Source organism: Stenella coeruleoalba (genome assembly GCF_951394435.1).
Source record: "Stenella coeruleoalba genome assembly, chromosome: 21".
Lineage (NCBI taxonomy): Eukaryota > Metazoa > Chordata > Mammalia > Artiodactyla > Delphinidae > Stenella > Stenella coeruleoalba.
In genome coordinates this window covers 5,958,615-5,982,188 of record NC_137167.1, presented here as the reverse complement: position 1 = coordinate 5,982,188, position 23,574 = coordinate 5,958,615, and the positions used below count along the sequence as shown (strand labels likewise).

Genomic DNA, 23,574 nt, shown 5'->3' with positions numbered 1-23,574 from the left:
CTATCATAAAGAGAAATTAAGGAAACAATCCCATTTACCATTGCATCAAAAAGAATAAAATACCTAGAAGAAATCTACCTAAGGATGTAAAAGACCTGTACTCAGAAAACTATAAGACACTGATGAAAGAAACTGAAGACAACACAAACATATGGAAAGATACACTATGTTCATGGATTGGAAGAATTAATGCTGTTAAAATGACCATACTAACCAATCAGTCTACAGATTCAGTGCAATGACTATCAAAACACCAATGGTATTTTTCACAGAACTAGAACAAATAATTTAAAAATTTGTAGGGAAACACCCAAGACCCCAGCAGCCAAAGTAATCTTGAGAACAAAGAACAGAGCTGCAAGAATCTGGCTCCCTGACTTCACACTATATTACAAAGCTACAGTAATCAAAACAGTATGGTACTGGCACAAAAACGGAAATATAGTTCAATGGAACAGGATAGAAAGCCCAGAAATAAACTCACACAACTATGGTCAATTAATCTACAACAAATGAGGCAAGAATATACAATGGAGAAAAGACAATAAGCGGTGCTGGGAAAACTAGACAGCTACATGTAAAAGAATGAAATTAGAACATTCTCTACACCATATACTACAAAAAAAAAAAAAGCAACCCTCAAAGTGGAGTAAAGATCTAAATATAAGAACAGAAACCATAAAACTCCTAGAGAAAAACATAGGCAGATCACTCTTGACATCAATCATAGCAATATTTTTTGGGGTCTGTCTCCTTAAGCAAAGGAAATAAAAGCAAAAAGAAACAAATGGGACCTAATTAAACTTAAATCTTTTGCACAGCAAAGGAAACCATCAACAAAATGAAAAGACAGCCTACTGAATGGGAGAAAATATTTGCAAATGATATGACTAATAAGGGGTTAATATCCAAAATATACAAACAGCTCATACAACTCAATATCAAAAAAAAACAACTCAACTAAAAAATTGGCCAAAGACCTGAAGAGACATTTTTCAGAAGACATCCAAATGGCCAACAGCTATATGAAAAGATGCTTAACATAGCTAATCATCAGCGAATGCAAATCAGGGAACGCAAATTGAAGCTAAAGTGAGACTTCACACCTGTTAGATTGGCTATTATCAAAAAGAGAAGAGATAAGTGTTGGCACAGATGTGGAGAAAAGGAAACACTTGCGCACTGTTGGTTAGAATGTAAATTGGTACAGCCACTATGGAAAATGGTATTAAGTTTCTTCAGAATATTAAAAATAGAACTACCATATGATCCATCCGTCTACCTCTGGGTATATACCCATATAAAAGGGAAACAGGATCTGGAAAAAATATCTGCCCTCCCATGTTCATTGCAGCATTATTCACAATAGGCAAGATATGGAAACAAATTGTGTCAATCAATGGATGAATGGATAAAGAAGATGTGATTGAATGAATGTATACCACCCGCCCCCCACACCTTCAGGGAGGGGAGAGGAGCTGAAGATTGAGTTGAATCACCAGTGACCAATGATTTAATCAATTATGCTTATGTAATGAAGCCTCCATAATAACCCAAAAGGATGGGGTTCAGAGAGCTTCTGGGTTGGTGAACACCAGATACAATGGAGATACAATGAGAGTGGTGCACTTGGAGAAGGCAAGATGGCTTTTGACTTTTTCCCATACCTTGCCCTATTCATCTTTTCTAGCTGGCTGTTCCTGAGTTAAGTCCTTTCATAATAAATAGGTAATCTAATAAGTAATGTGTTATCTCTGAGTTCCGTGAGCCACTGTAGCAAACTCAAGGAGGGCATCGTGGGAACCTGCAGTTGACAGCTGGTTTGTCAGAAGCACAGGTGACAGCGTGGATTTGGGATTGGTATCTGAAGTGTGAGGGGAGGGGCAGTCTTTTGGGATTGAACCCTTCATCTGTGGGGTCTGGCACTATCTCCACATAAACAGTGTTAGAATTGAGTTGAATAGTAGCACACGCAGCAGGTGTCAGAGAATTGCTTGCTGGTGTGGGTAAACTTCCCCCCTTCCCACATTGGAAATGGGTGCAGAAGCTTAGGTATCCAATTTTGTTTTAAAATGAAACCACCAAACGTATATGTAAATACACTAACCAGTTTTTAAGGAAGAGGAGAAAATTATTGTCAATCCATTTTCCTTAATTTCAGTGACGAAGAGTTTATCTTGGAGCTTGGCACGTTTGTAATATTCACTCTGAGGAGGACTGCGTTCTTTTCAATTGGCAAAGACGGCCGTGATAATTTCTTAAATGTAATAAGCATTGTAGAAGGATTTGCTTATTGTTTTCAGATCGCTGGAGATCTAGTAAGCTTTATAACTTCATAATATCCAAGATCTTGTCTTCTTTTCAAAAGTTCAAGCAAGGGCTTCATGGGCTTTTGGGATGCTTATGAGCAGGCTGGAAAAAGGATCAGGATCCTTTCTATTCTGTTTTCGGCTGGTCTCTCTAACCCCAGAAATGCTTTCTGTAAGAATCTGTCCAAGTATATATTTAAAAGATGAAAGTCTAAGGTAGGCTTTTTGAATCTTGGCCTGTTACATTTCTATCAGTTTTCTAATTATTTCTCTCTGTAATTAAACAGTGACAGAAAATTCTGCTTATAGGATCTGAGTATTTAACTAAGGTATCATGGAAGTAGCTTCTTCACAATCCTTAACTGAGTCATCATATTTGGTTTTAATTTTAACTTCTTTGGAGAAGTTCTGGAATATCCAATCGAATAGTTACGTGCATCTGTGTGAATGCGCAGGATGTGATATTTCACACAATACTCTTTCAAATGATTGAATCAGTTGAGTTCCATAGTCCTTAACCTGGCCATATTAGGTTACAGCACCGATGGCCTCTGTGAATCCTATAATTGGGAACACTACCACTTAGTTACAAGGTGATTTTTAATTGAGGCTTTCTTTTAGCCAATCGGATGTAACAGTACCTTCTTGGGTTTTTGGTTCAGGGAATTGTTAAACACAAAAAATTCAATTAAATCCCTGTGCTCTTATAGCTTCTCTGTGTCTTCTTTGGCCAAATATGCCAACAGGAAATTTGCTCCTATTCCAATATTGAAGCTCACGTACAGTGGTTTATATGTTCTCCTTGATAAATTATATTGGAATATCCTCCATAATTCTGGGCTTACTGAACTTTTCCAGGGTTTGGGGGTCATTTCTTTTTTCTTTTTTTCTGTTTTCACCTGAAGTCTAGAAGAGATTTGGAGGCAGGAATGGTGCTTCTCCTATTTGGTTGCTCAAGGAAAAATTAATTTAAATTTCATGAAATAGGCCCACCACAAGTGTGATCTAAAAACTGTTTGGATACCTAGCCGACGTTTCCCAAGAAGCTGAGAGAAAAACTTTAACCTAGAAGGGAAAATTCTGACTACATAACTTTACTTCAAAGTTGAGAGAAACTTTGAGTACTGGGTGCAAGTTAGCATTTGGCTTTTGAGAGACACTTTTTCTCCTGTCTTGCCTGTGCCTACCAAGTCCCACCATTACAGAAAGCTTTATGTAGTTCTCTATGTAGTTCTCTTTGTATCCAGAAATGTTATCATTAGGAGGTTACAGTTTTTTGTTAGAAGGTGTCTTCAGATGCCAAATCACGTGGTTTGGGATCATTTTTGCCAACTCAAATACTTTCTTTTGATGGCAGGTGACTAAATTTGTACTGTACATATTATTTTCATTCTCATCCATAGAGATGTTTAAATTGGGCCTTCTCTAAACAGTCTTGTACTACAGGTTGTTCTCTTTGAAAAATAGACTACTGAAAGCTTGACTGAGCAGAAATAACTTGTGTGATACCTGCATGTTTTTCTTTGATTGTTTTGGGTATTTGGGCTTCTTGAGATTCCGAATGAACTTTAGGATGGGTTTTTTAATTTCTGCAAAAAATGCCATTGGGATAATAACTGCATTTAGCTGGTAGAAAGCTTTGGGTAGTATTGATCTTAACAGTAATAAATCTTCCAATTCACGAAAATGGGATATTTCCACTTATTTATATCTTCTTTATTTTCTTGCATGTCGCTCTGTGGATCCTGATGAAAGGCTATTTCACAGTCAATAATATAAGCGGCTAGTGCATGGTTATAATACAACACATTTCAGCCAGAGTGACAACTACTTGCAGTAGGTCAGCTCCAGGAAGATTTGAAGAGAAGCGTTGTGGCTTTTCCAGACACTACATTTGCAAATCTCCCTCTGCAGTTTATTGGCTTGTGGAATAGTTTCCTGAACCCAGCTGAGCTGCCTAGACCCTTGGTCCAGCCTTGCCAACCTCAGACATGGATATACCATGTGAAAGCTAGAGAGCAGGTGCAAAAACGTGTTTTCTGAACATGTACTATGGAATCAAGGATAATGTAGCTCCTGCAGAGTTGCCTGTAAATGGCAGAAATAGAGACACAGATGTAAAGAATAAACATATGGACACCAAGAGGGGGAGGGGGGGCAGTGGGATGAATTGGGAGATTGGGATTGACATATATACACTACTATGGATAAAACAGATAATTAATGAGAACCTGCTGTATAGCACAGGGAACTCCACTTCGGTGTACAGTAGAAACTAGCACAACATTGGGAAACAACTATACCCGCCCCCCAAAAAATAAGAATTAGCTCAAGTGAAAATTTACTTTTTCCTTAATGATTAGGTGAGTGAGTGACCCACTGCAATCTCTCTGCAAGTGACAGGCAGTGCCAATAGGAACAATAGGTACCTTGGGCAAGAGCTACTTTGTAGCTAACTCCACACTCATGAGTTTCTTAAAGATATTCTTACACTGCTTTAGCCCAGATCCATACAAAGGCAATATCCTTTATCTGTGTCCATTTTAAGCACACACTTATTTGTTTTCAGGGTGTTTGATGTGTCAGAGAGGCTATAGGCTTTGCATGCACACCAACAGCATTGTCCAGTGTTAATGTACACTAGAAATCTGGTCGGTATCCACAGAGGAAATTAGTTTTGCAATAGTGACAGAACTGTCAGAAACTCAAGTGTACAGAAATTTGACCAAATCAGTGGTCTGATTTTAGCTGTAGAGTCCAGGTAAATTCCAAGAGTACTGTCTTCAGTGATGCCCACTTGACTCAGTTCTTTGGCCCTCCTCTAAAAGTGTATGCAAGAGGCTGGCTTAGTGTGACTGCCATCCTTAGCTGTTTGGAAGTCAACACTTTAAAAACCCACTGATTTCATGCACCTAGTATGGCTGTTAATGTCAATCTGACTCTTGTCCCTTGATAGGTGCTCTGTTCTTTTCCTCTGGAAGATTTCAGAATCTTTCCTGTCATTTAAAATTTCAGATTTGTTTTTCCTCCAAAGCCCAGTTTTTAACACTTGGGTCCTTTCTTAAGTCATTCTCTTATTTTTCAAGTTAAGAGAAACTTTCCCCATTATCCCTTTAAATATTTCCTCCTAATTATTTAAATTTTTCTCTTTCTGGAAAATGCTATTATTAACAGTTCTACTTCTATTCTCCTTACCTCTTAATTTTATTTTGGTATTTTCTATTTTTAAAAATCCTTTCTTGTTCCTTCCTGGGAGAGTTTGTCGATCGGATATTCCAAACTGCAAATCCACAAAGCAGTAAGTATCCATTCTACTATTTATTCCAACACTTGTGACTTTATTTCCTGCCACTTGATTCTTTTTAAAGATTGTTACTGTTCTATTCTGCTAATAACTTCTCTTGGTTTTTCAGGACTGCCAAGCAGTTTCAAAGTGAATTTATAGACATGATTTCAACATTTGTTAAAGCAAACTTAGAGTCAGGATCGAGTATGGCTGTATTTTAATGTATTTAATGTGATGTGGGCTAGGATCTGCGAAGGAAAGAACGCCTACAGACGTCAAGAAATCAAACTGTTCTTGGTCCTAATAGACGCAGAACGTACAAAGGGCTAGGTAAACACGTAAAAACTAGGGGCTGCAAGATTACAGAGTGTGGCAATAATAACTTAGGGTACTAAGGAAGATTTTTTGGAAGAGTCTATACTCGGACAAGGATCGTATATGGGGTCCTCTGCATTCCATGGCTGTCTAGCAATGGCATATCCAACCATGAAATGTAGAGAAGCCACCGTGTTCGCACCAGTCTTTGCAAATACACGCATTTTGCCGCCTCCTGCGGTAAGTAATGTACTAGGAGGAACCTTGTTTGCTGTCAGTAACTTGAGCATTTTCATCCTTGCTCCTTCTCTTCACTGGGATTAGAAATTACTTCAAAAACCGCCGGCCTGGGCTCCCCTGGTGGTGCAGTGGTTGAGAGTCCGCCTGCCGATGCACGGGACATGGGTTCGTGCCCCGGTCCGGGAGGATCCCATATGCCGCGGAGCGGCTGGGCCCGTGAGCCATGGCCGTTGAGCCTGCGCGTCCAGAGCCTGTGCTCCGCAACGGGAGAGGCCACAACAGTGAGAGGCCCGCGTACCGCAAAAACAAAAACAAAAACTAAAACCGCCGGCCTAAGGAAAAGACGCAAACAAAACCAGGCACCCGCTTCATCTGAGAACTGGAACTCGCGCGGCTTTTCCTTCCTTAACTAGGGAGCGAAAGTTTCCCCCACGCCCTACCGGCCCATCCGCGGCACGCTGGGCGCGCGCGCCCGCCGCGGCCCGAGGCCGCCGAGCGCTCCGCCGGCTTTTTCCTTCCGGCGCTTTCCCCGTGCGCCCCCTGCTGGCGCGCGTCTTGCTCCCGCGCTCCGCCCTCAGCGCAACGGACGTCGCTGTTGCGCCAGGGCGGCTCCAAGTCAGCGGAGCCATGTTCCTCCTGCTGGTCCTGTTCACTGGCCTAGGCGGGCTGCACGGGGGCCGCAGTGAGTCTAGAGACCGTTCCCCTCGTTTTGTTCTGTCGGGGGGCTGCCCTCGTTGGTCCAGGATCCAGGCTCAGTACTCCCTCCCTCCCCTCGCCCCTCGCCTTCACCCCCCACAGCCTCCCGACCCTTGGCCTCGAGGTCTGCAGCTAAGGAGGCAGAGAGGCAGACTCCGGGGGAAATCTTTTCATTTCCGTGGGGTGGTTTCCTTGTCTGTAAAACGGACAGAAATGAAAGGTGTGGCCTTTTTCTACCTACAGCAGTCTGACTTTGTGTGTGTGTGTGTGTGTGTGTGTGTGTGTGTGTAGCGAATAAAAAGTTAAGATTTGACAAGGCTTAAGAAATTTATCGGTAAGAATGACCGAAGGACAGCAGAAAGGAAAAGTAGATGCATAGATTATAAGAAAAACTTGGTAATGTAGAGAAACAAATGAATTGGGTTTAGAAATGAATAATGCAAGATTACAAGTATCACAGTAACTGCTTATTTTTTGTTTTAGATCCTCATAAAACCTTTCTGCAGACCACAGTTCCTGAAAAGATTTCAACATCCGAGGCAATAGAACATCCAGAAACTAATGTAATTGGGAAAAAATATTTTTATTTCTTAAATTGTGTTAAGTTGCTTTTAATATCAAGACCCTAGTAGCTGAAGGTGGGCTCCAGCTCTTGGAGGCACAGCTGACCACTCAGGCCAGGTTCACAGGGAGGAGCATTTTGATGTGTATTTGTGTGTGTGACCCTGTGTGTGTGTGTTTCTGTTGAGGATGAAGGATTCTAAGGAGGATCCACCGGGGCCAGCACTAGGGAAAGGCAAGCAAAGTGCTTGACTCAGGTGCAGAATTTAAGGGAGTAGCAAAGAACTGGGATTAGGATGAGGCTGAATGAGGTTAGACCAGGTCAGATCCTGTCTTCCTTGAAGGTATTGATATTTTTTTCCATCACGGAAGTTTTGCATTAATTTTGATTGTTTAAAGTATTGCATTGAAATAGTACTTATCTTGATTACTGAGTTTTCTGGGCCCCGCCCCAAGTCCTAGGCCTGCGGATTTGCCCGCAGCTACTTACCTCAACTTTCAGTTAGTCAGGGAAGAGCTGAAAGTGACCAGTGAGTGAAAGTGAGAAAGATGAGCTGATTTTTCAAGTTAAGAGACAGTCTGGGTCAGCTTTTCAGCCATAGCTTGGAGGGGAACAATTTTCTCCGTGTTGTGTTTAGAGGCTCTAGATACCAATTAAATAAGCTTCCCACTCATTTTGCCTAGTTGTTACACTTTTTTTTTTTTTCCCAATTGCATGTGGAGATAAACTAATTTGGGAATGTCAAAAGTTCTTCATTTTGGCCAGTGTAATTTTAAATCATCTTGGGTAAAATGGACCCATTTAGATAGATATTTACAGGATGAGGGTCCACAGGTGTTAAACATAGGGCCAGCTGGTGTTACTTCTTTGATAGTGGCAGTGGATTTTAACTTGGCACTTGAAAATTTGCTTGCAATTTTGGAATCAAAAGGTATTTCTGGTAGTTGTGCATTCAGCTAGACGTTTGGGCAGAAAGACTGCTGATACACAGAGTGGAAAACCAGTACAGTGCCTGCTACAAGTCTTACATCTTCTTCCTCTGAATTTTTCTTAATCCCCCAAATTTGTTATATGACCTTCTTTGGTACTGTAGGAGGAAACCATTTATTTTTTTTGCCTAGCTGTTAGTATGTGCTGGTTTATATTTGACTTTCCACCATTTTTGATGTTTAGTGAACAATTGCAAACTGCACAAAGAGCTTCAAAAGGACTTTTTCCTCAGTTGAGGAGTTTCTACTGTTAGCAAATTCATTACAAAATTTGCACTTGCCTTTTGACATTTTGGGGTTTAAATATACACATATAAAAATATAGGTAGTAGTTCCAAAACATTTCAAAAAGAATTGAAAATATTGAATTTGAAAATCTTGCAGCTGTGTCAGTGAAACTCACACGTTCAAACTCATAACTAATCATAAATGAGCTGAACTGTTGAAAAGATTGTGAACCTGTGAACAAACTATAAACTGAATTTGATACGTTGTTTTAAAAAATGGGGAACTTCCAATTTGCCTGTAAGGGCCAGTTGTAAACACAGTCTTTCTGAAGAAAGCCAGAGTTAATGTTATGTAAGGTTTTGGGAAGCCTGGTGTCAGGGAGCCATGGGCTTTCTGAAGTGAGAGTGTTTAGGTGCTGTCAGGCTTTCAGCTGTGTTAGTGCAGTTAGTACAGGAAGAGTACTTGCTGGCCTTCTCACTTTCAGAATCCTCATCAGTGCAGTGTCAGAGGAGAGAGGCACTTACTCCTATCTAGAAGCTGTGGCTGTCACTGATTGGCTGACTTTCAGAAACTTTGGGCTGTCATTGATTTGCTAACTTGCAGAAGCTAGTTATTTGAGTATGGCTCTTCTAGCCACATGCCATTGGTAGTTTGATAGGGATTGCACTGAATCTGTAGATTGCCTTGGGTAGTATGGTCATTTTAACAATATTAATTCCTGGAATCCATGAACACAGTGTATCTTTCCATCTGTTTGTGTCATCTTCAATTTCTCTCATCAGTGTCTTATGGTTTTCTGAGTACAGGTCTTTTACCTCCTTGGTTAGATTTATTCCTAGGTATTTTATTCTTTTTGATGCAATTGTAAATTGGATTGTTTTCTTAATTTTTATTTCTGATAGTTTATTGTCAGTGTATAGAATGCAACAGATTTCTGTGTATCAGTTTTGTATCCTGCAACTTTACTGAATTCATTTATTAGTTCTAATAGTTTTTTGGTGGCCTCTTGACGATATTCTATATATAGTATCATGTTGTATGAAACAGTGACTGTTGTAGTTCTAGCATTTCAATTTGATTTTCTTTTATTTATTTTTTGTCTGATTACTCTGGCTAGGCTTTCCAGTACTATGTTGAATAAAAGTGATGAGAGTGAGGATCCTTGTTTTTTTCCTAGTCTTAGAGGAAAAGCTTTCAGTTTTTCACCATTGAGTATGTTAGCTGTGGGCTTGTCTGATATGGACTTTATTATGTTGAGTATCATAAATGATGTTGAGTTTTGTCAAAAGCTTTTTCTGCATCTATTGAGATGATCATATGATTTTTACTCTTGAATTTGTTGATGTGGTGTATCACAATATTTGATTTGTAGATATTGAAATATCCTTGTGTCTTTGACATAAATCCAATTTGATCATGGTGTATGGTCCTTTGAATATATTGTTTAATTTGGTTTGCTAATATTTTATTGAGGATTTTTGCCTCTATGTTCATCAGTGATGTTATCCTATAATTTTTTTGTGTGTGTGATGTCTTTGTCTGGTTTTGATATCAGGCTGATGTTGGCTTCATAGAATAAGTTAGGGAGTGTTCCTTCCTCTTTAATTTTTGGGAATAGTTTGAGAAGGACAAGTGTTAACTCTTCTTTTAATGTTTGGTAGGATTCATCTGTGAAGCTATCTGGTCCTGGACTTTTGTTTGTTGGGAGTTTATTTAAATTACTGATTCAGTTCATTACAATTCTGTTCATATTTTGTATTTCTTCTTGATTTAGTCTTGGTAGATTGTACATTTATAAGAATTTATCCATTTCTTCTGGATTGTCCATTTTATTGGTGCATAATTGTTCACAGTACTCTCATGATTTTTTGTAGCTCTGGTGTGTTTGTTATAACTTCCTTTTTATTTCTGATTTTATATGGGCCCTCATTTTTCTTGATGAGTGTGGCTAAAGTTTTATTGATTTTATTTATCTTTTCAAAGCACCAGCTCTTAGTTTCATTTTTTTTTTTAAGTCTCTATGTCATCTATTTCTGCTCTGATCTTTTCATTATCTTTCCTCATACTAACTTTGAGTTTTGTTTGTTCTTCTTTTTGTAGTTCCTTTAGGTGTAAGGTTAGGTTGCTTATTTGAGATTTTGTTTCCTGAGATAGGCTTGTATCACTAGAAACTTCCCTCTTAGAACTGCTTTTGCTGCATTCCATAGAATTTGGATCACTTTGTTTCCATTTTCATTTGTCTCCAGGTATTTTTTGATTTCCTATTTGATTTCCGCAGTGACACATCAGTTGTTTAGTAGCATATTGTTCAGACTCTACGTGTTTGTGTTTTTTGCAGTTTTTTTCTAGTTTTGATTTCTAGTCTCATACCTCTGTGGTTGGGAAAAGAAATGCTTGATGTGATTTCAATTTTCTCAAATTCACTGAGACTTGTTTTTAGCATAATATGTGATCTATTCTGGAGAATGTTTCAAGTGCATTTGAAAAGAGCGTGTATTCTTTTGCTTTTGGATATAATGTTCTGTAAGTATCTCTGAAGTGCATTTTGTAATGTGTCATTTAAGGCCAGTGTTTCCTTATTAATTTTGTGTCTGTATTATTTGTCCGCTGATGTAAGTGGAGTGTTAAAAACCTTACTGTTATTGTGTTACTCTCAATTCTTCCTTTTGTGTTTGTTAGTATTTGCTTTATGCATTTAGGTGCTCCTGTGCTGAGTGCATATACATTTACAATTGTTATATCTTCTTGTTGGCTTGACCCTTTTATCATCTGTGCCATTGGACTGTTTTTCCTATTTTGACCCATATTCCACTGCCTTAATTACCGTAGCTTTATTAGAAGTCTTAATATAAGTTAGTATACGTACTCCTACTTTTCTTTCAAAACTTTAAAGGTGTCATTCCATTGCCTTCTGGTGTCCATTGTTTCAGTCGTAGAGTTACACATTATTTATTTATTTTTTAAATTTTATTTAATTTATTTTTTATACAGCAGGTTCTTATTAGTTATCCATTTTATATATATTGGTATATATATGTCAATCCCAGTCTCCCAGTTCATCCCACCACCACCCGCCCCCCGCCACTTTCCCCCCTTGGTGTCCATACGTATGTTCTCTACATCTGTCTCTATTTCTGCCTTGCAAACTGGTTCATCTGTACCATTTTTCTAGATTCCACATATATGCGTTAATATACAAAATTTGTTTTTCTCTTTCTGACTTAACTTCACTCTATATGACAGTCTCTAGATCCAGCCACACATAATTTATTAAGAATTATTTTGAAAGTAATGGGTCATTTTTCTCTTACTGATTTTTGAGTATGTTCTCTTTGTCTTTTGTTTTAAATGTTTGAGCATGACATGCCTAGGTTTACTTTCTTTGTGTTCATCCTGATTTGAAATAATAGAATATTTTGAGCCTGTGGGTTGATACCTTTCATAAGCTTTGAAAATATCAGCCATGAATTTTTAAAATGTCATTTCTTTCCTAGTCTTATCTTTATCATATTTTTTTGGACTATAATTACATGAGTGTTAGACATTTTTCATTGGTCACATTTCTCTTGTTTTCTTTTTCATATTTTTCTCTCTGTGTTGCAATCTGGATATTTTCTACTGACCTATATTCCTGTCACCAATCTTATCCCCTGCTATGTCTAATATTCTCTTATACCCTTTTATTGAATTTTTAATAATAGATACTGATTTTTTCTTCTGTAAAATCAGAAATGTCTTTCTGATTTTAATTCCTTTATTAAAGATTCTATACTTCTACTGAAATTCTCCATCTTCTCATTTTAATCACGGTTATTTTATAGATATTACTGTGGCTTTGTTATTATTCTCTATTTTTTATTTGTATTTTTAAAAATTTGATCTTGTTCTTTAGCATTTGTTGTAATTTTTTAATGGAAAAAATGGTGTATTCATTTACTAGAGCTTCCATAACAAAGAAACATGAACAATGTGGCTTAAACAACAGAAACTTACTGTCTCATAGTTTTGGAGGCTAGAAGTCCAAGATCAAGGTGTTCACAGGGTTGGTTCTTTTAGGGACTTTGAGGGGTGGTTCTGCTCCAGGCCTCTATTGTTAGCTTATAGATAGATGTCTTCGTATGAATCTTCATGTGGAATTCTCCTGTTGTGTATGTCTGTGTCCAGATTTACTTTTTTTTACAAGGATACTGCTCACATTGGATTAGGGCCCACACTAATGACCTCTCCTGAACTTGATTACCTCTGTTAAGGCCCTGTCTCTGAATAAGGTCACATTCTGAGGGACTGAGGTTAGGAATTCACATGTAAATTTGGATGGAGGGGGACACAATTCCAAACAGTTGGATGCTGTGTATGAAAAGTTGTAGAAGCTCTGGATGATGTCTTTTTTGAGTTTTTCTCTCCTGTCAGTTTTGTACATTTCTTGTTAATTGCATCCTAGTTTTGTTGTTGTTTTGCTTTGTAAGACATGTGGATTTAAAACTTTATTGGTGCTATCATATTCTCCTTTATTTTTTCATCATATTTATTTAATAAGAAGGCATTTTTAGAGGGTGCAATTTTCAGGTCCCCTCAAGAGTCCACTTAGACTTTGTAGAGTGCCATTCAAATGATTCTTCTCAGAACATTTATCTGCTGCAATGAATCTTGCTCTTTTCTAATAAAAAGTTAAAGAACTGAAAACTTCTAAATGGCTACTTCTCTTGCTAAAATAAGTTTTTTAAATTAACCAAATAAATAATTTAATGAATCTTATATTTTCTGTTATCTTCTAGAGGGTTCTCTAGACATGTCTCTGCCCTTCCTCTATCCTCTCCTACCTTCTATTCCAGAGGAATTTCATTGTTTGCATTCGATAAACAAAGTGCAATGGTACTTATTGTGTTATCTTGCTAGAGATGTAGTAGGTTTCTTGTAGTTCTATCTTTTAGGAGTGTCTCTTCCAATGAGCGGGAAAATTTACTTCCCAGGAGGTCTGGGAGTAAGCAAGCAAAGGTTTCTCTCAAGTGAGGTGGGCATCTTGGCATTTGCCTTGGGCATGGTGAATTGGTGGTGTGTGTCTAAGCCAAAAGGTAATTATCAGCAAGCTTGTCCCTCAGATATGTGAGTAACGGTGAATAGGAGGCAATTCAATTCAGAATCCTGAAGATTCCAACATCCACATGGGAAGGGAAGCACATATGATAGTTATATATTGTTCCTAATTTTGTCAGTTTTAAGAGCATAACTTGAAGAAAACATTTTTTGCATATATTATTTACACGTGTTATTGAAATTTTTTTGGATGCTCATATACAGGTTGCTTATATCATTACAATGGAAGGAAAACCATATTTTATCCATCTCAAAAAGCAGTAAGTATTTTATCTTTTCAAATTTTAATTTTTTGGTTTCTTGATTTTTAAAAATAATTACAAATAGGATTATTTCAATTCAAATGTATATTTGATACATATGTACATTTGATACCTATTGTATATCAGTTATTGGGTAAAGTCATAGGCATACAAAAGGCAATAAAACATGGGCACAGGTAAATAATTTATAATATAGAAAGATATATTCAAACACATCAATAGAGAAATGGAGAACTGTTTTATAATGCATTATTAAGATAAATGTGTAGATAGTATTCTTTGGAAATCAGAGAAGGCTTTTTGGAAAGAGATGACTTGAGCGAAGACAGTTAGCTCTGTGAAGAAGTGAGGTAGTGTTGGGGGACATTCTGTTTCAAGGAAATCATGTGCAGGTGTGAGACAGACTGGATTTTCGTGGTGTGCAAAAAGTAGTGTGAATGACTGAAGGACGTGTTTATTGAGGATAGAAGTAAAACATTTTGGAAAAGTAGGCAGGAGCCGGACTGTAGAAGATCTAGAATGCCATGATAAGGGTATTAGAAGCCAAAATGTTTTTAAGCATGTACTTATATAGGTCCGTTGAGTCTTTATAGGCTGTTTCTGAGGGGGTAAAAGTGGAGGTAAGGTGTCTAATTGTATGATTATATAATAGTTTGGGTGAGTGATGATAGTGGCTTGAACAATGATCATAGCGCTGGAAAGAAAAATTCAGTAAACCTTGAGGATAGATTTGGTAGAATGATTGGGAAACAGTGAGGAATCTTGGATAATTTAGTTGTTGCTTAAGAAAATTGGTAGGTTATAGTGTAATAAAATGAGGGATATTAATGAAGGAGATATTTATGTGAGGAAGGGGTGAGTTTGGTTTGCATTGCTTATAAGATATTCAAGTGGGTTTTTTTTTCCCTTAGGTATATGAATGTAGAAATTTGAATCTCTAAGGAGAGATTGGCAATAGGGATATAGATTTAGCAGTAATCAATAGTTTGGTGTAATTTTTTTTAAATGAGAGCTTACAGAGTGCTTACAAATATACTGTGGCTAAAGATGGAATCTTGGGAAAGACCAATATTTCTCTTTTCGGTTCTACCGAAAGAGATCAAGCTAGAAGGGTCAGGGAGGTAGGAAGAGAAGCAGAAGAGTGATGTGTGATGTAAATTAAGTGATTAGAGTGAGTGGTCACAGTTTTCAAAATAATGCTAGAAGTCCAGTGCAATGATAATTTTAAAACTGTCTCTTGGATTTGACATTCTGGTGGTTATGAATCTTTTCCAGAGCAGTTCAGGGTGAGTAAGAATTGACAAAGCAAAGAAACTGTGTGTAGACCACTCTTTTGGTAAAATCTGTTGAGAATTGAAAATATGTAGGGAATAGCTAGAGGAGGACACAGGGCCAAGGGAGAGTTATTTAGGATGATAATGACTTGACAATAAACTTTTCAATAGTGTTAAGATAAAAACCAGTAGAGAGGAAGAGTTTGAAATTACAGTACCAATAAAGTATGTATCTTCAATACATGGCGCAGAATAGGATGCATAGCACAAGTGTTTGCTTTGAGCAAAAGAAGTAGTCATTCTCTGGGAATAAATATAAGGAGTGAGGATGGGTACAGGTGATCTGATGAGGTGACATGGAAGTTATTGAGATGATTGACAGGAGCGGTGTCAAGTTTCTGAATAATTACTGAGGAGAATGAAAGAAAATTCAGACCCAGGTTATTGGGAAGAATTGGTACTTAGTTAAGCTTAGTGAATATGAATTTGTAGTGATGCTAAAAAATCTTTCAAAATTCTGTCCTAACCCTACATTTTAATTTTGAGATTCAAGTTTAAAATCTGGAATTAATGAGCAATAATGACAGAGAATTGAAAGTTCTTTGTTGGAAATTGAGACCTATGTTATTTCGCTATTTGATATTTCTAGCAATTTAGGCCGTTCATTGTCATGCATTTTAGTATTATGTGTCACTATAATTAAAATGCCTCCCTCTGCCCCTAATTTATTGTAAATGACAAGCATTGGGGCAATAGGATATGCCAAGATAATGCACTACTTTAAATTTCTCCCTCAAAAGGAAAATTTGTATTATGAAGAATAATTTTTCTATGTCTTCTGTTCACAATTTGACCATGTTTTGGGGATTTCTTCCTAGATCATTTTTATCTTCAGCTTCTGTTGTTTATTCTTATGACAAAGATGGCACCCAACATTTTCAGCCTTTGTTAGCTCAGGTAAGACTTAGGTATTTTGTTACAGATTTCTTATTCTGGATTTTCTTTAAAAATACAAATATTATGAAAGTTTAGAATATTATTTTACACATTCACTGAAATCGAATAATGTGGACTAGTTCTTATTTCTACCTGGCACAACTTCATTGGGTAATGGCCACTCATATTAAAGTACTAAGGTAGTGAAAGTAAAAAGTATAAGTGAGATATCTGGGATGTCCATTTCAAAAAGAACTTATCCATTTGTTTTTCTCTGTGTATTTTTTTCAGATGGATTGCAATTATCATGGATATGTTGCAGGTTTTCCAAATTCTCTTGTATCACTCAACATTTGTTCAGGACTCAGGTTGTAGCCTGTTTAAAGGCATTCCATTTGCCAGTACTAGATCTTGCTAGTCTATAAGTTGATCCTTTATGTATCTTTTCTAGTTTTACAGTCACCTTTGTTATTTCAATTCCCAAAGGCGTGAACCAGAATTACTGATAAAATAAAGTGTGTCACCCTGGCAGCATCCATTCCAGATGGGAGGCTACTTGTTGATTCTAACAGGATATGCTGCTTGAAGCTTTTAGCAATCTTGAGTGTGGGAGGTGCTGATTGGGTCTCTCCATACTAATCTAGTTTTCCCAAATTCTTTATGTTTTAACTCGTGTCTTAATTTCCTAGAATGGTTGACAGTGTGGAATGCCTGAGTCTGACAGGTACTTTGGCTCTGCTCATAGTCATTCTTAGGCGCATAGCACCTTTAACTCAGCCACACAGATAAATGATTTAAGACGTGAAGTGTCAGAGGAGAGGTAGAGATTTCAAAGAGAAGAAAGGGACCTAAGACCAAGGAAAAGAGTGTCTATGGCTCCTAAAGGTTGGCTTAGAAAATCAACACCCTAGGTAGAGGTCTTAACCCCTTTAGCACATGGATGCATGCCACTGACCTTCTTTCTTTAAGATAATCAAAATACTTTTATTAGAATATTTGTAATAAAAAGCCATTCATATCCTGTGTTATTACTGGTCCAGTTCTGGAGCAACACCTCAAAGAATAAAGAGATAAGTAGAAAAATAAAGTGACTTTAAATGTAAAAAAAATTTTGGCCAACATCAACATTTCTCATAGTTTCAGTAGAATCATATCAGATTTGTTTTGATTATTTTAACATTCAGGGGAATATTGCAGTTTAAAAACATCTCATATGGAATTGAACCAATGGAAGCTGTATCAGGATTCATGCACATGATTCATGAAGAAAAAAATGATATAACTAATATTCCTCTGTTATGGGAAAATGACACTTATATCTATGATAGCTCACAGTATCAAGTCAGAAAAAGTTCAGAAGTAAGTGTGGACTGTTTAATTTTAAATTTTTCAGTATAATTTTATGAAATGAAAAATACTTTCAGAGCAAAATTTGGTGATATGCAAATTTTAAATTTGTTTTACTTTTTCATGATGGCTCTACATGACTTTTCAAATGGATGGAGAAAGAAATTAAGTTCTTTGTTATGCTTGTTATTAGATGAAAGTTTAGCAAAAACTTAGGTAATTAACCTTGGAAACATATGTGAATATAAGATTAAATAAAGCAAAAAACTAATTTTCTTGTGTGGGCATTTGGATAATTAATGTAAATTATTCCTTTTCCTCAATTATTCTGGTAATTTAGGTGAAAATAATATGTGATCTAGATTTCTAAATGAGTCTTTGTTAATGTGAGAATTCAGAAATGAATAGTATCAGTGGCTTACATAAGGTACATGTAAAGCAAACTGATGAATTCTTCCTCCACAAAGACCTGTAAGCTGCCATAAATAACTTTCCTGGCTCTAGTGAACTGCCTATGATTGTAAACTTTAGTAACATTTTTCTAAACTACATTGTTTGTCAAAAGTAGTTTCTAATAATTGGTGGCAGAAAATCTGCGCACATGGAAGATTACTATGAAAAATTATCACAAGGCTAAGGAAAGGAAACTTAATATTTCTAATTTCAGCTACTGCAAAAATCGAAATATACCTGGGTTCTTGTATAGCTTGGAGTCTCATTGAAAATTCTTATTAATCACAGCATGCTTTGGACTGGAATTTTCTGAAGAGTACATAAATTTTGTAGTTGAAAATCACCTTAATATTTAATCAGTATCAACTCGTCTCTCAGTTTATCTCTGAACATAATTTCAATAGAAGGCAAATTTTTGGAAATTTCTCAAGACTCATGTTGTATGTTTTTCAGACACCTGGCTATTTCAAGTTATTTCCCCAATATCTTGATATGTATATTGTTGTGGATAAAAATCTGGTAGGTTCTTTTTTTTGCATTGTTATTTTTAAATGATTTAACAATCGTCTTTAATCTGATTTCAAGGATATAATAAAAATTTTAAAACCATTTTTTGATAAAAGTTTATTTTGCTTTTGCAATGAATGCTTAAAAATTATGAATACACCAAGTTTTTGTTAATTCATTTATTTTGTATTCTGGGCTCTCTAACTGCTTTTGTAAAGTGAACTATCATTTTCTGAAGCTTGCCAGCTATTTTTCTTGTTTTCAAAAGGACTACATCCTCAATGGAAGCATAGATTAGAACTCCTCCAAACCCTACCCCTACATACAATAATATCTAATTGCCTCAGCCTAATTGGAAGGGTAGTCTACAAAACAAATATGCCACTCCTTCTAAGCAAAGGGAGAAAGCAAGTTATATGTTTTGTTCTAGCTAAGTTCTAGGGAAACAAGTTATGTTTTGTTCTCCTAAGTTCAAGGTAAATGAAATGACAGAAAATGAACAAAATTCTCATATTGAGGATGCATGACTGTACTTCAGGTCTTGTATAGGTTTGGGTTTTGAATTTATACAGCATGGGCAATTAGTAGATTCTAAGCTATGAGGCTACATTTGTCCCAGGTTGGTAGATCTGAGGGCAGCTGATGGAAGCAAGTAGTATTTCTCTCTGGAGGAATGCAACTTCAAGCAGGATTCCTGCAGATTCATATCAGCCGTATATGAGCTCAAAATCCATAAGAGACTTAGCCACCATGTACAAGGGTTAGCAAAACAAAAACTCATAGATTAGACCCACAAAATTTTGAGATATTAAAATTTTAAGATATAAGTTATAAAATAAGGATATTTTTTCCCATAAGGAAGTCATTGGTTCTGAAGAGGTGAATATGAGGCAGGGAAGCTGAGCTAACTCTTGGCAGAGGTGACAAAAATTGAAGTGTATGACTCATTAAAGAGTTGATAGGTTTTTTAGTGTGGCTAAGCTGACCCAGTACAAAGTCAACACATACACTAAAATCACATTCTTACAAAATTACAAGGCAATTAGAAGTAGGAAAGCAGAATTTTAAGCATAATCAACAAAAGGAAAGCAATAAAGGGAAAGAAAAACGTACATTAAACTTTTGTTTCATAAATGTGGAACAAATTAAAAGCTAATTAAGATAAAATATTTCAACTCAGATATGTAAGTAATTATATTAGATGCAGAGGGACTAAGTACAGCAGTTAAAATCCAAAGATAAAGTTTAATTAAAAGCAAAGACAGAGTGTGATGTAAGACACACACACGTACATACTCGCTCTGCTTACAACTGACGTCAAAAATATGTCATGAAAGTAAAAGATTATAAAAAATATACCATAAAAATATTCTAAAATCCTGTTTAGCTAGATTAATATCAAAGTAGACTTTAAGATAAGTGTAAGTTATCTCTTACTGTGTAGCATACCACTCCAAAATTTAGTGGCCTAAACCAATAACCATTTATTTATTTGGTTGGTAGCCCAGAGATGTTTTTGGACTTTTATCAATCTCAGACCCTTTTTATCTAATCTGGTGGCCTTTTATTGATACAGTATCTTAAAACCTTTGTAGTCTTCTTTCTGTTCTCTTCTCTTTTTTTTTTCGTTTTACAGGATTACTTTTTAACCACCTGTTTTTCCTCACACAGAAAATGTTCTTTACTAAGATTTCAAAGGCATAGAAATACAGTTTAAAAGGTTTCAACAACTTTTTTTTTTTTTTTTTTGCGGTTCGCGGGCCTCTCACTGCCATGGCCTCTCCTGTCACGGAGCACAGGCTCCGGATGCACAGGCTCAGCGGCCATGGCTCACGGGCCCAGCCACTCCGTGGCATGCGGGATCCTCCCAGACCGGGGCACGAACCCGTGTCCCCTGCATCAGCAGGCCGACTCTCAACCACTGTGCCACCAGGGAAGCCCCTGAACAACTTCTTTTAAACAAAATATACGTTGCTATGTGGTTACCAGTGGCAGGTATGAGGATTAACTGCGACCTTTGTGAAGCCCAGTAGGGAGCTTGCAAAAGAAGTTCTCCTAGTGCCTTTCCTTGAAATAGCCCACCAGTGTGAAATCACCTATTTCTTGAATTGTTTTCTAATGAAGGAGTACAGAGTATTATGTTTTCTTAGCATAATGTCCTAAAGTTTTATCCATGTTGTAGCATGTGACAGCATGCCCTTCTTTTTTAAGGCTGCATAATATCCCACTGTGTACCTATACAATATTTTCTTTATCCAGTCACCTGTTAATGGACCTTTAAGTTTCTTCACCTTTTGGCTATTGTGAATAATGATGCAAGGAACATGAATGTGTAAATATTTCTTTGGGATCTTTCTTTTTTAAATGTTTGATAGAATTTTTTAGTGAATCTACCTGGTCCAGGATTTTACTTTATTATGTGGTTTTTGATTACTGATTCATTTTCATTACTTACTCATTATTGATCTAGTAATATCTTTAATATTTTTGTATATTTCAGTCTTGGTAGGTTAGATTTCTAGGAATTTATGTTTTTTATGTTATCCAATTAGTTAGCATATAATTATTCATAGTAGTCTCTTATAATCCTTTTTATTTTTGTGGTATCAGTTGTAATGTCCTCATTTCATTTCTAATTTTAGTTATTTGTATCTTCTGTTTAAATTTTTTTTTTATTTTATACTGAAATATAGTTAATTTACAATGTTGTGTTAGTTTCAGGTGTATAGCCAAGTGATTCAGTTATACATATACATATATCTGTTCATTTCCAGATTCTTTTCCTATATAGGTTATTACAAGATACTGAATATAACTCCCTGTGCTATACAGTAGGTCCTTGTTGATTATCTACTTTATATATAGTAGTGTGTGTATGTTAATTCCAAACTCCTAATTTATCCCTCCCTACCTTTCCCTTTTGGTAACCATAAGTTTGTTTTCTAAGTCTATGATTCTGGTTCTGTTTTCTAAATAAGTTCATTGGTACCATTTTTTTTAGATTCCACATATGTGTGTTATCATATATTTGTGTTTGTCTGACTTCACTTAGAATAACAATTTCTTCATCTATCCATGTTGCTGCAAAGGGCATTATTTCATTCTCTTTATGGCTGAGTAATATTGCATTGTATATATGTACCACATCATCTTTATCCATTTATCTGTTGATGGACATTTAGGTTGCTTCCATGTCTTGACAATTGTAAATAGTGCTGCAGTGAACATTGTGGTGCATGTATCTTTTTGAATTATGGTTTTCTCTGGATATATACGCCCAGGAGTGGGATTGCTGGATCATATGTTAGCTCTCTTTTTAGTTTTTTAAGGAACCTCCATATGTTCTCCATAGTGGCTGCACCAATTTACATTCCCACCAGCGATGTAGGAGGGTTCCCTTTTCTCTACACCCTCTTCAGCATTTATTGTTTGTAGACCTTTTGATGATGGCCATTCTGACCGGTGTGAGGTGATACCTCATTGTAGTTTTGATTTACATTTCTCTAATAATTAGCGATGTTGACCATCTTTTCATGTACCTTTTGGCCATCTGTATGTCTTCTTTGGAGAAATGTCTATTTAGATCTTCTGCCCATTTTTGATTATGTTGTTTATTGTTTTGATATTGAGCTGTGTGAAGTGTTTGTATATTTTGGAGATTAATCTCTTGTCGGTCACATCATTTGCAAAAATTTCCTCCCATTCTGTGGGCTGTCTTCATTTTGTTGATAGTTTCCTTTGCTACACAAAAGCTTTTAAGTTTAATTAGGTCCCAGTTGTTTATTTTTGTTTTTATTTTCATTACTCTAGGAAGTGGATCAAAAAAGATCTTGCTGCCATTTATGTCAAAGAGTGTTCTGCCTGTGTTTTCCTCTTACATTTTAGGTCTTTAATCCATTTTGAGTTTATTTTGCTGTATGGTGTTAGAGAGTGTTCTTATTTCATTCTTTTACACGTGGCTGTCCACGTTTCCCAGCACCACTTATTGAAGAGGCTGTCTTTTCTCCGTTGTGTATTCTTGCCTTCTTTGTTGTAAATTAATTGACCATAGGTGTGTGGGTTTATTTCTGGGCTTCCTATCCTGTTCCATTGATCAATGTTTCTATTTTTGTGCCAGTACCATACTCTTTTGATTAGTATAGCTTTGTAGCATAGTATGAAGTCAGGGTGCCTGATTCCTCTAGCTCCATTTTTGTTTCTCAGTATTGATTTGACTATTCAGGGTTTTTTGTGTTTCCATACACATTTTAAGATTTTTTGTTCTAGATATGCCGAAAATGCCATTGGTAATTTGATAGAGATTGCATTAAATATGTAGATTGCCTTGGGTAGTATAGTCATTTTGACAATATTGATTCTTCCAATCCAAGAACATGGTATATGATTCCATCTGTTTGTGTCATCTTTGATTTCTTTCTTCAGCATCTTATAGTTTTCAGACTACAGGTCTTTTGCCTTTTTAGGTAGTTTTATACCTAGGTATTTTCTTTTTAATGAGATGGTAAATGGGATTGTTTCCTTAGCTTCTCTTTCTGATCTTTTGTTATTAGTGTATGGAAATGCAGTAGACTTCTGTGTATTAGTTTTTTATCCTGCAACTTTACCACATTCATTGATGAGCTGTATTAGTATTCTGTTAGCATCATTAGGATATTCTATGTATAGTATCATGTCATCTGGAAACAGTGACAGTTTTACTTCTTCTTTTCCAGTTATGATTCCTTTTCGTTTCTTTTTCTTCTCTGATTCCCATGGCTAGCAACTATGTTGAATATAAATGGCAAGAGTGGACATCCTTGCCTTGTTCCTGGTCTTAAAGGAAATGCTTTCAGTTTTTCACTGTTGAGAATTGTGTTTGCTGTGGATCTGTCATATATGGCCTTTATTATGTTGAGGTATGTTCCCTCTATGCCCACTTTCTGGAGGGTTTTTGATCATAAATTGGTGTTGAATTTTGTCAAAAGCTTTCTCTGCCTCTATTGAGATGATCATATGTTTTTTATTTTCACTTTGTTGATGTGGTGTATAACATTGATTTGTGGATATTGAAGAATCCTTACATCCCCGAGATAAAT

General features: G+C 36.4%; 1 protein-coding gene across 1 annotated transcript in view; it reads left to right on the top strand.

The window, feature by feature from the left end:
* Nucleotides 1-6,739: 6,739 nt before the first annotated feature.
* LOC307179583 (disintegrin and metalloproteinase domain-containing protein 5-like) overlaps nt 6,740-23,574 on the top strand; it is a 129,895-nt gene continuing 113,060 nt past the window's right edge. The window contains exons 1-7 of the mRNA XM_079908939.1: nt 6,740-6,832; nt 7,330-7,409; nt 13,924-13,979; nt 16,135-16,213; nt 16,484-16,560; nt 17,377-17,551; nt 18,446-18,511. Of these exons, the coding sequence (XP_079765065.1) occupies nt 6,778-6,832; nt 7,330-7,409; nt 13,924-13,979; nt 16,135-16,213; nt 16,484-16,560; nt 17,377-17,551; nt 18,446-18,511 (588 nt within the window). The 5' untranslated portion in view covers nt 6,740-6,777. The remainder of the gene's footprint in view (nt 6,833-7,329; nt 7,410-13,923; nt 13,980-16,134; nt 16,214-16,483; nt 16,561-17,376; nt 17,552-18,445; nt 18,512-23,574) is intronic.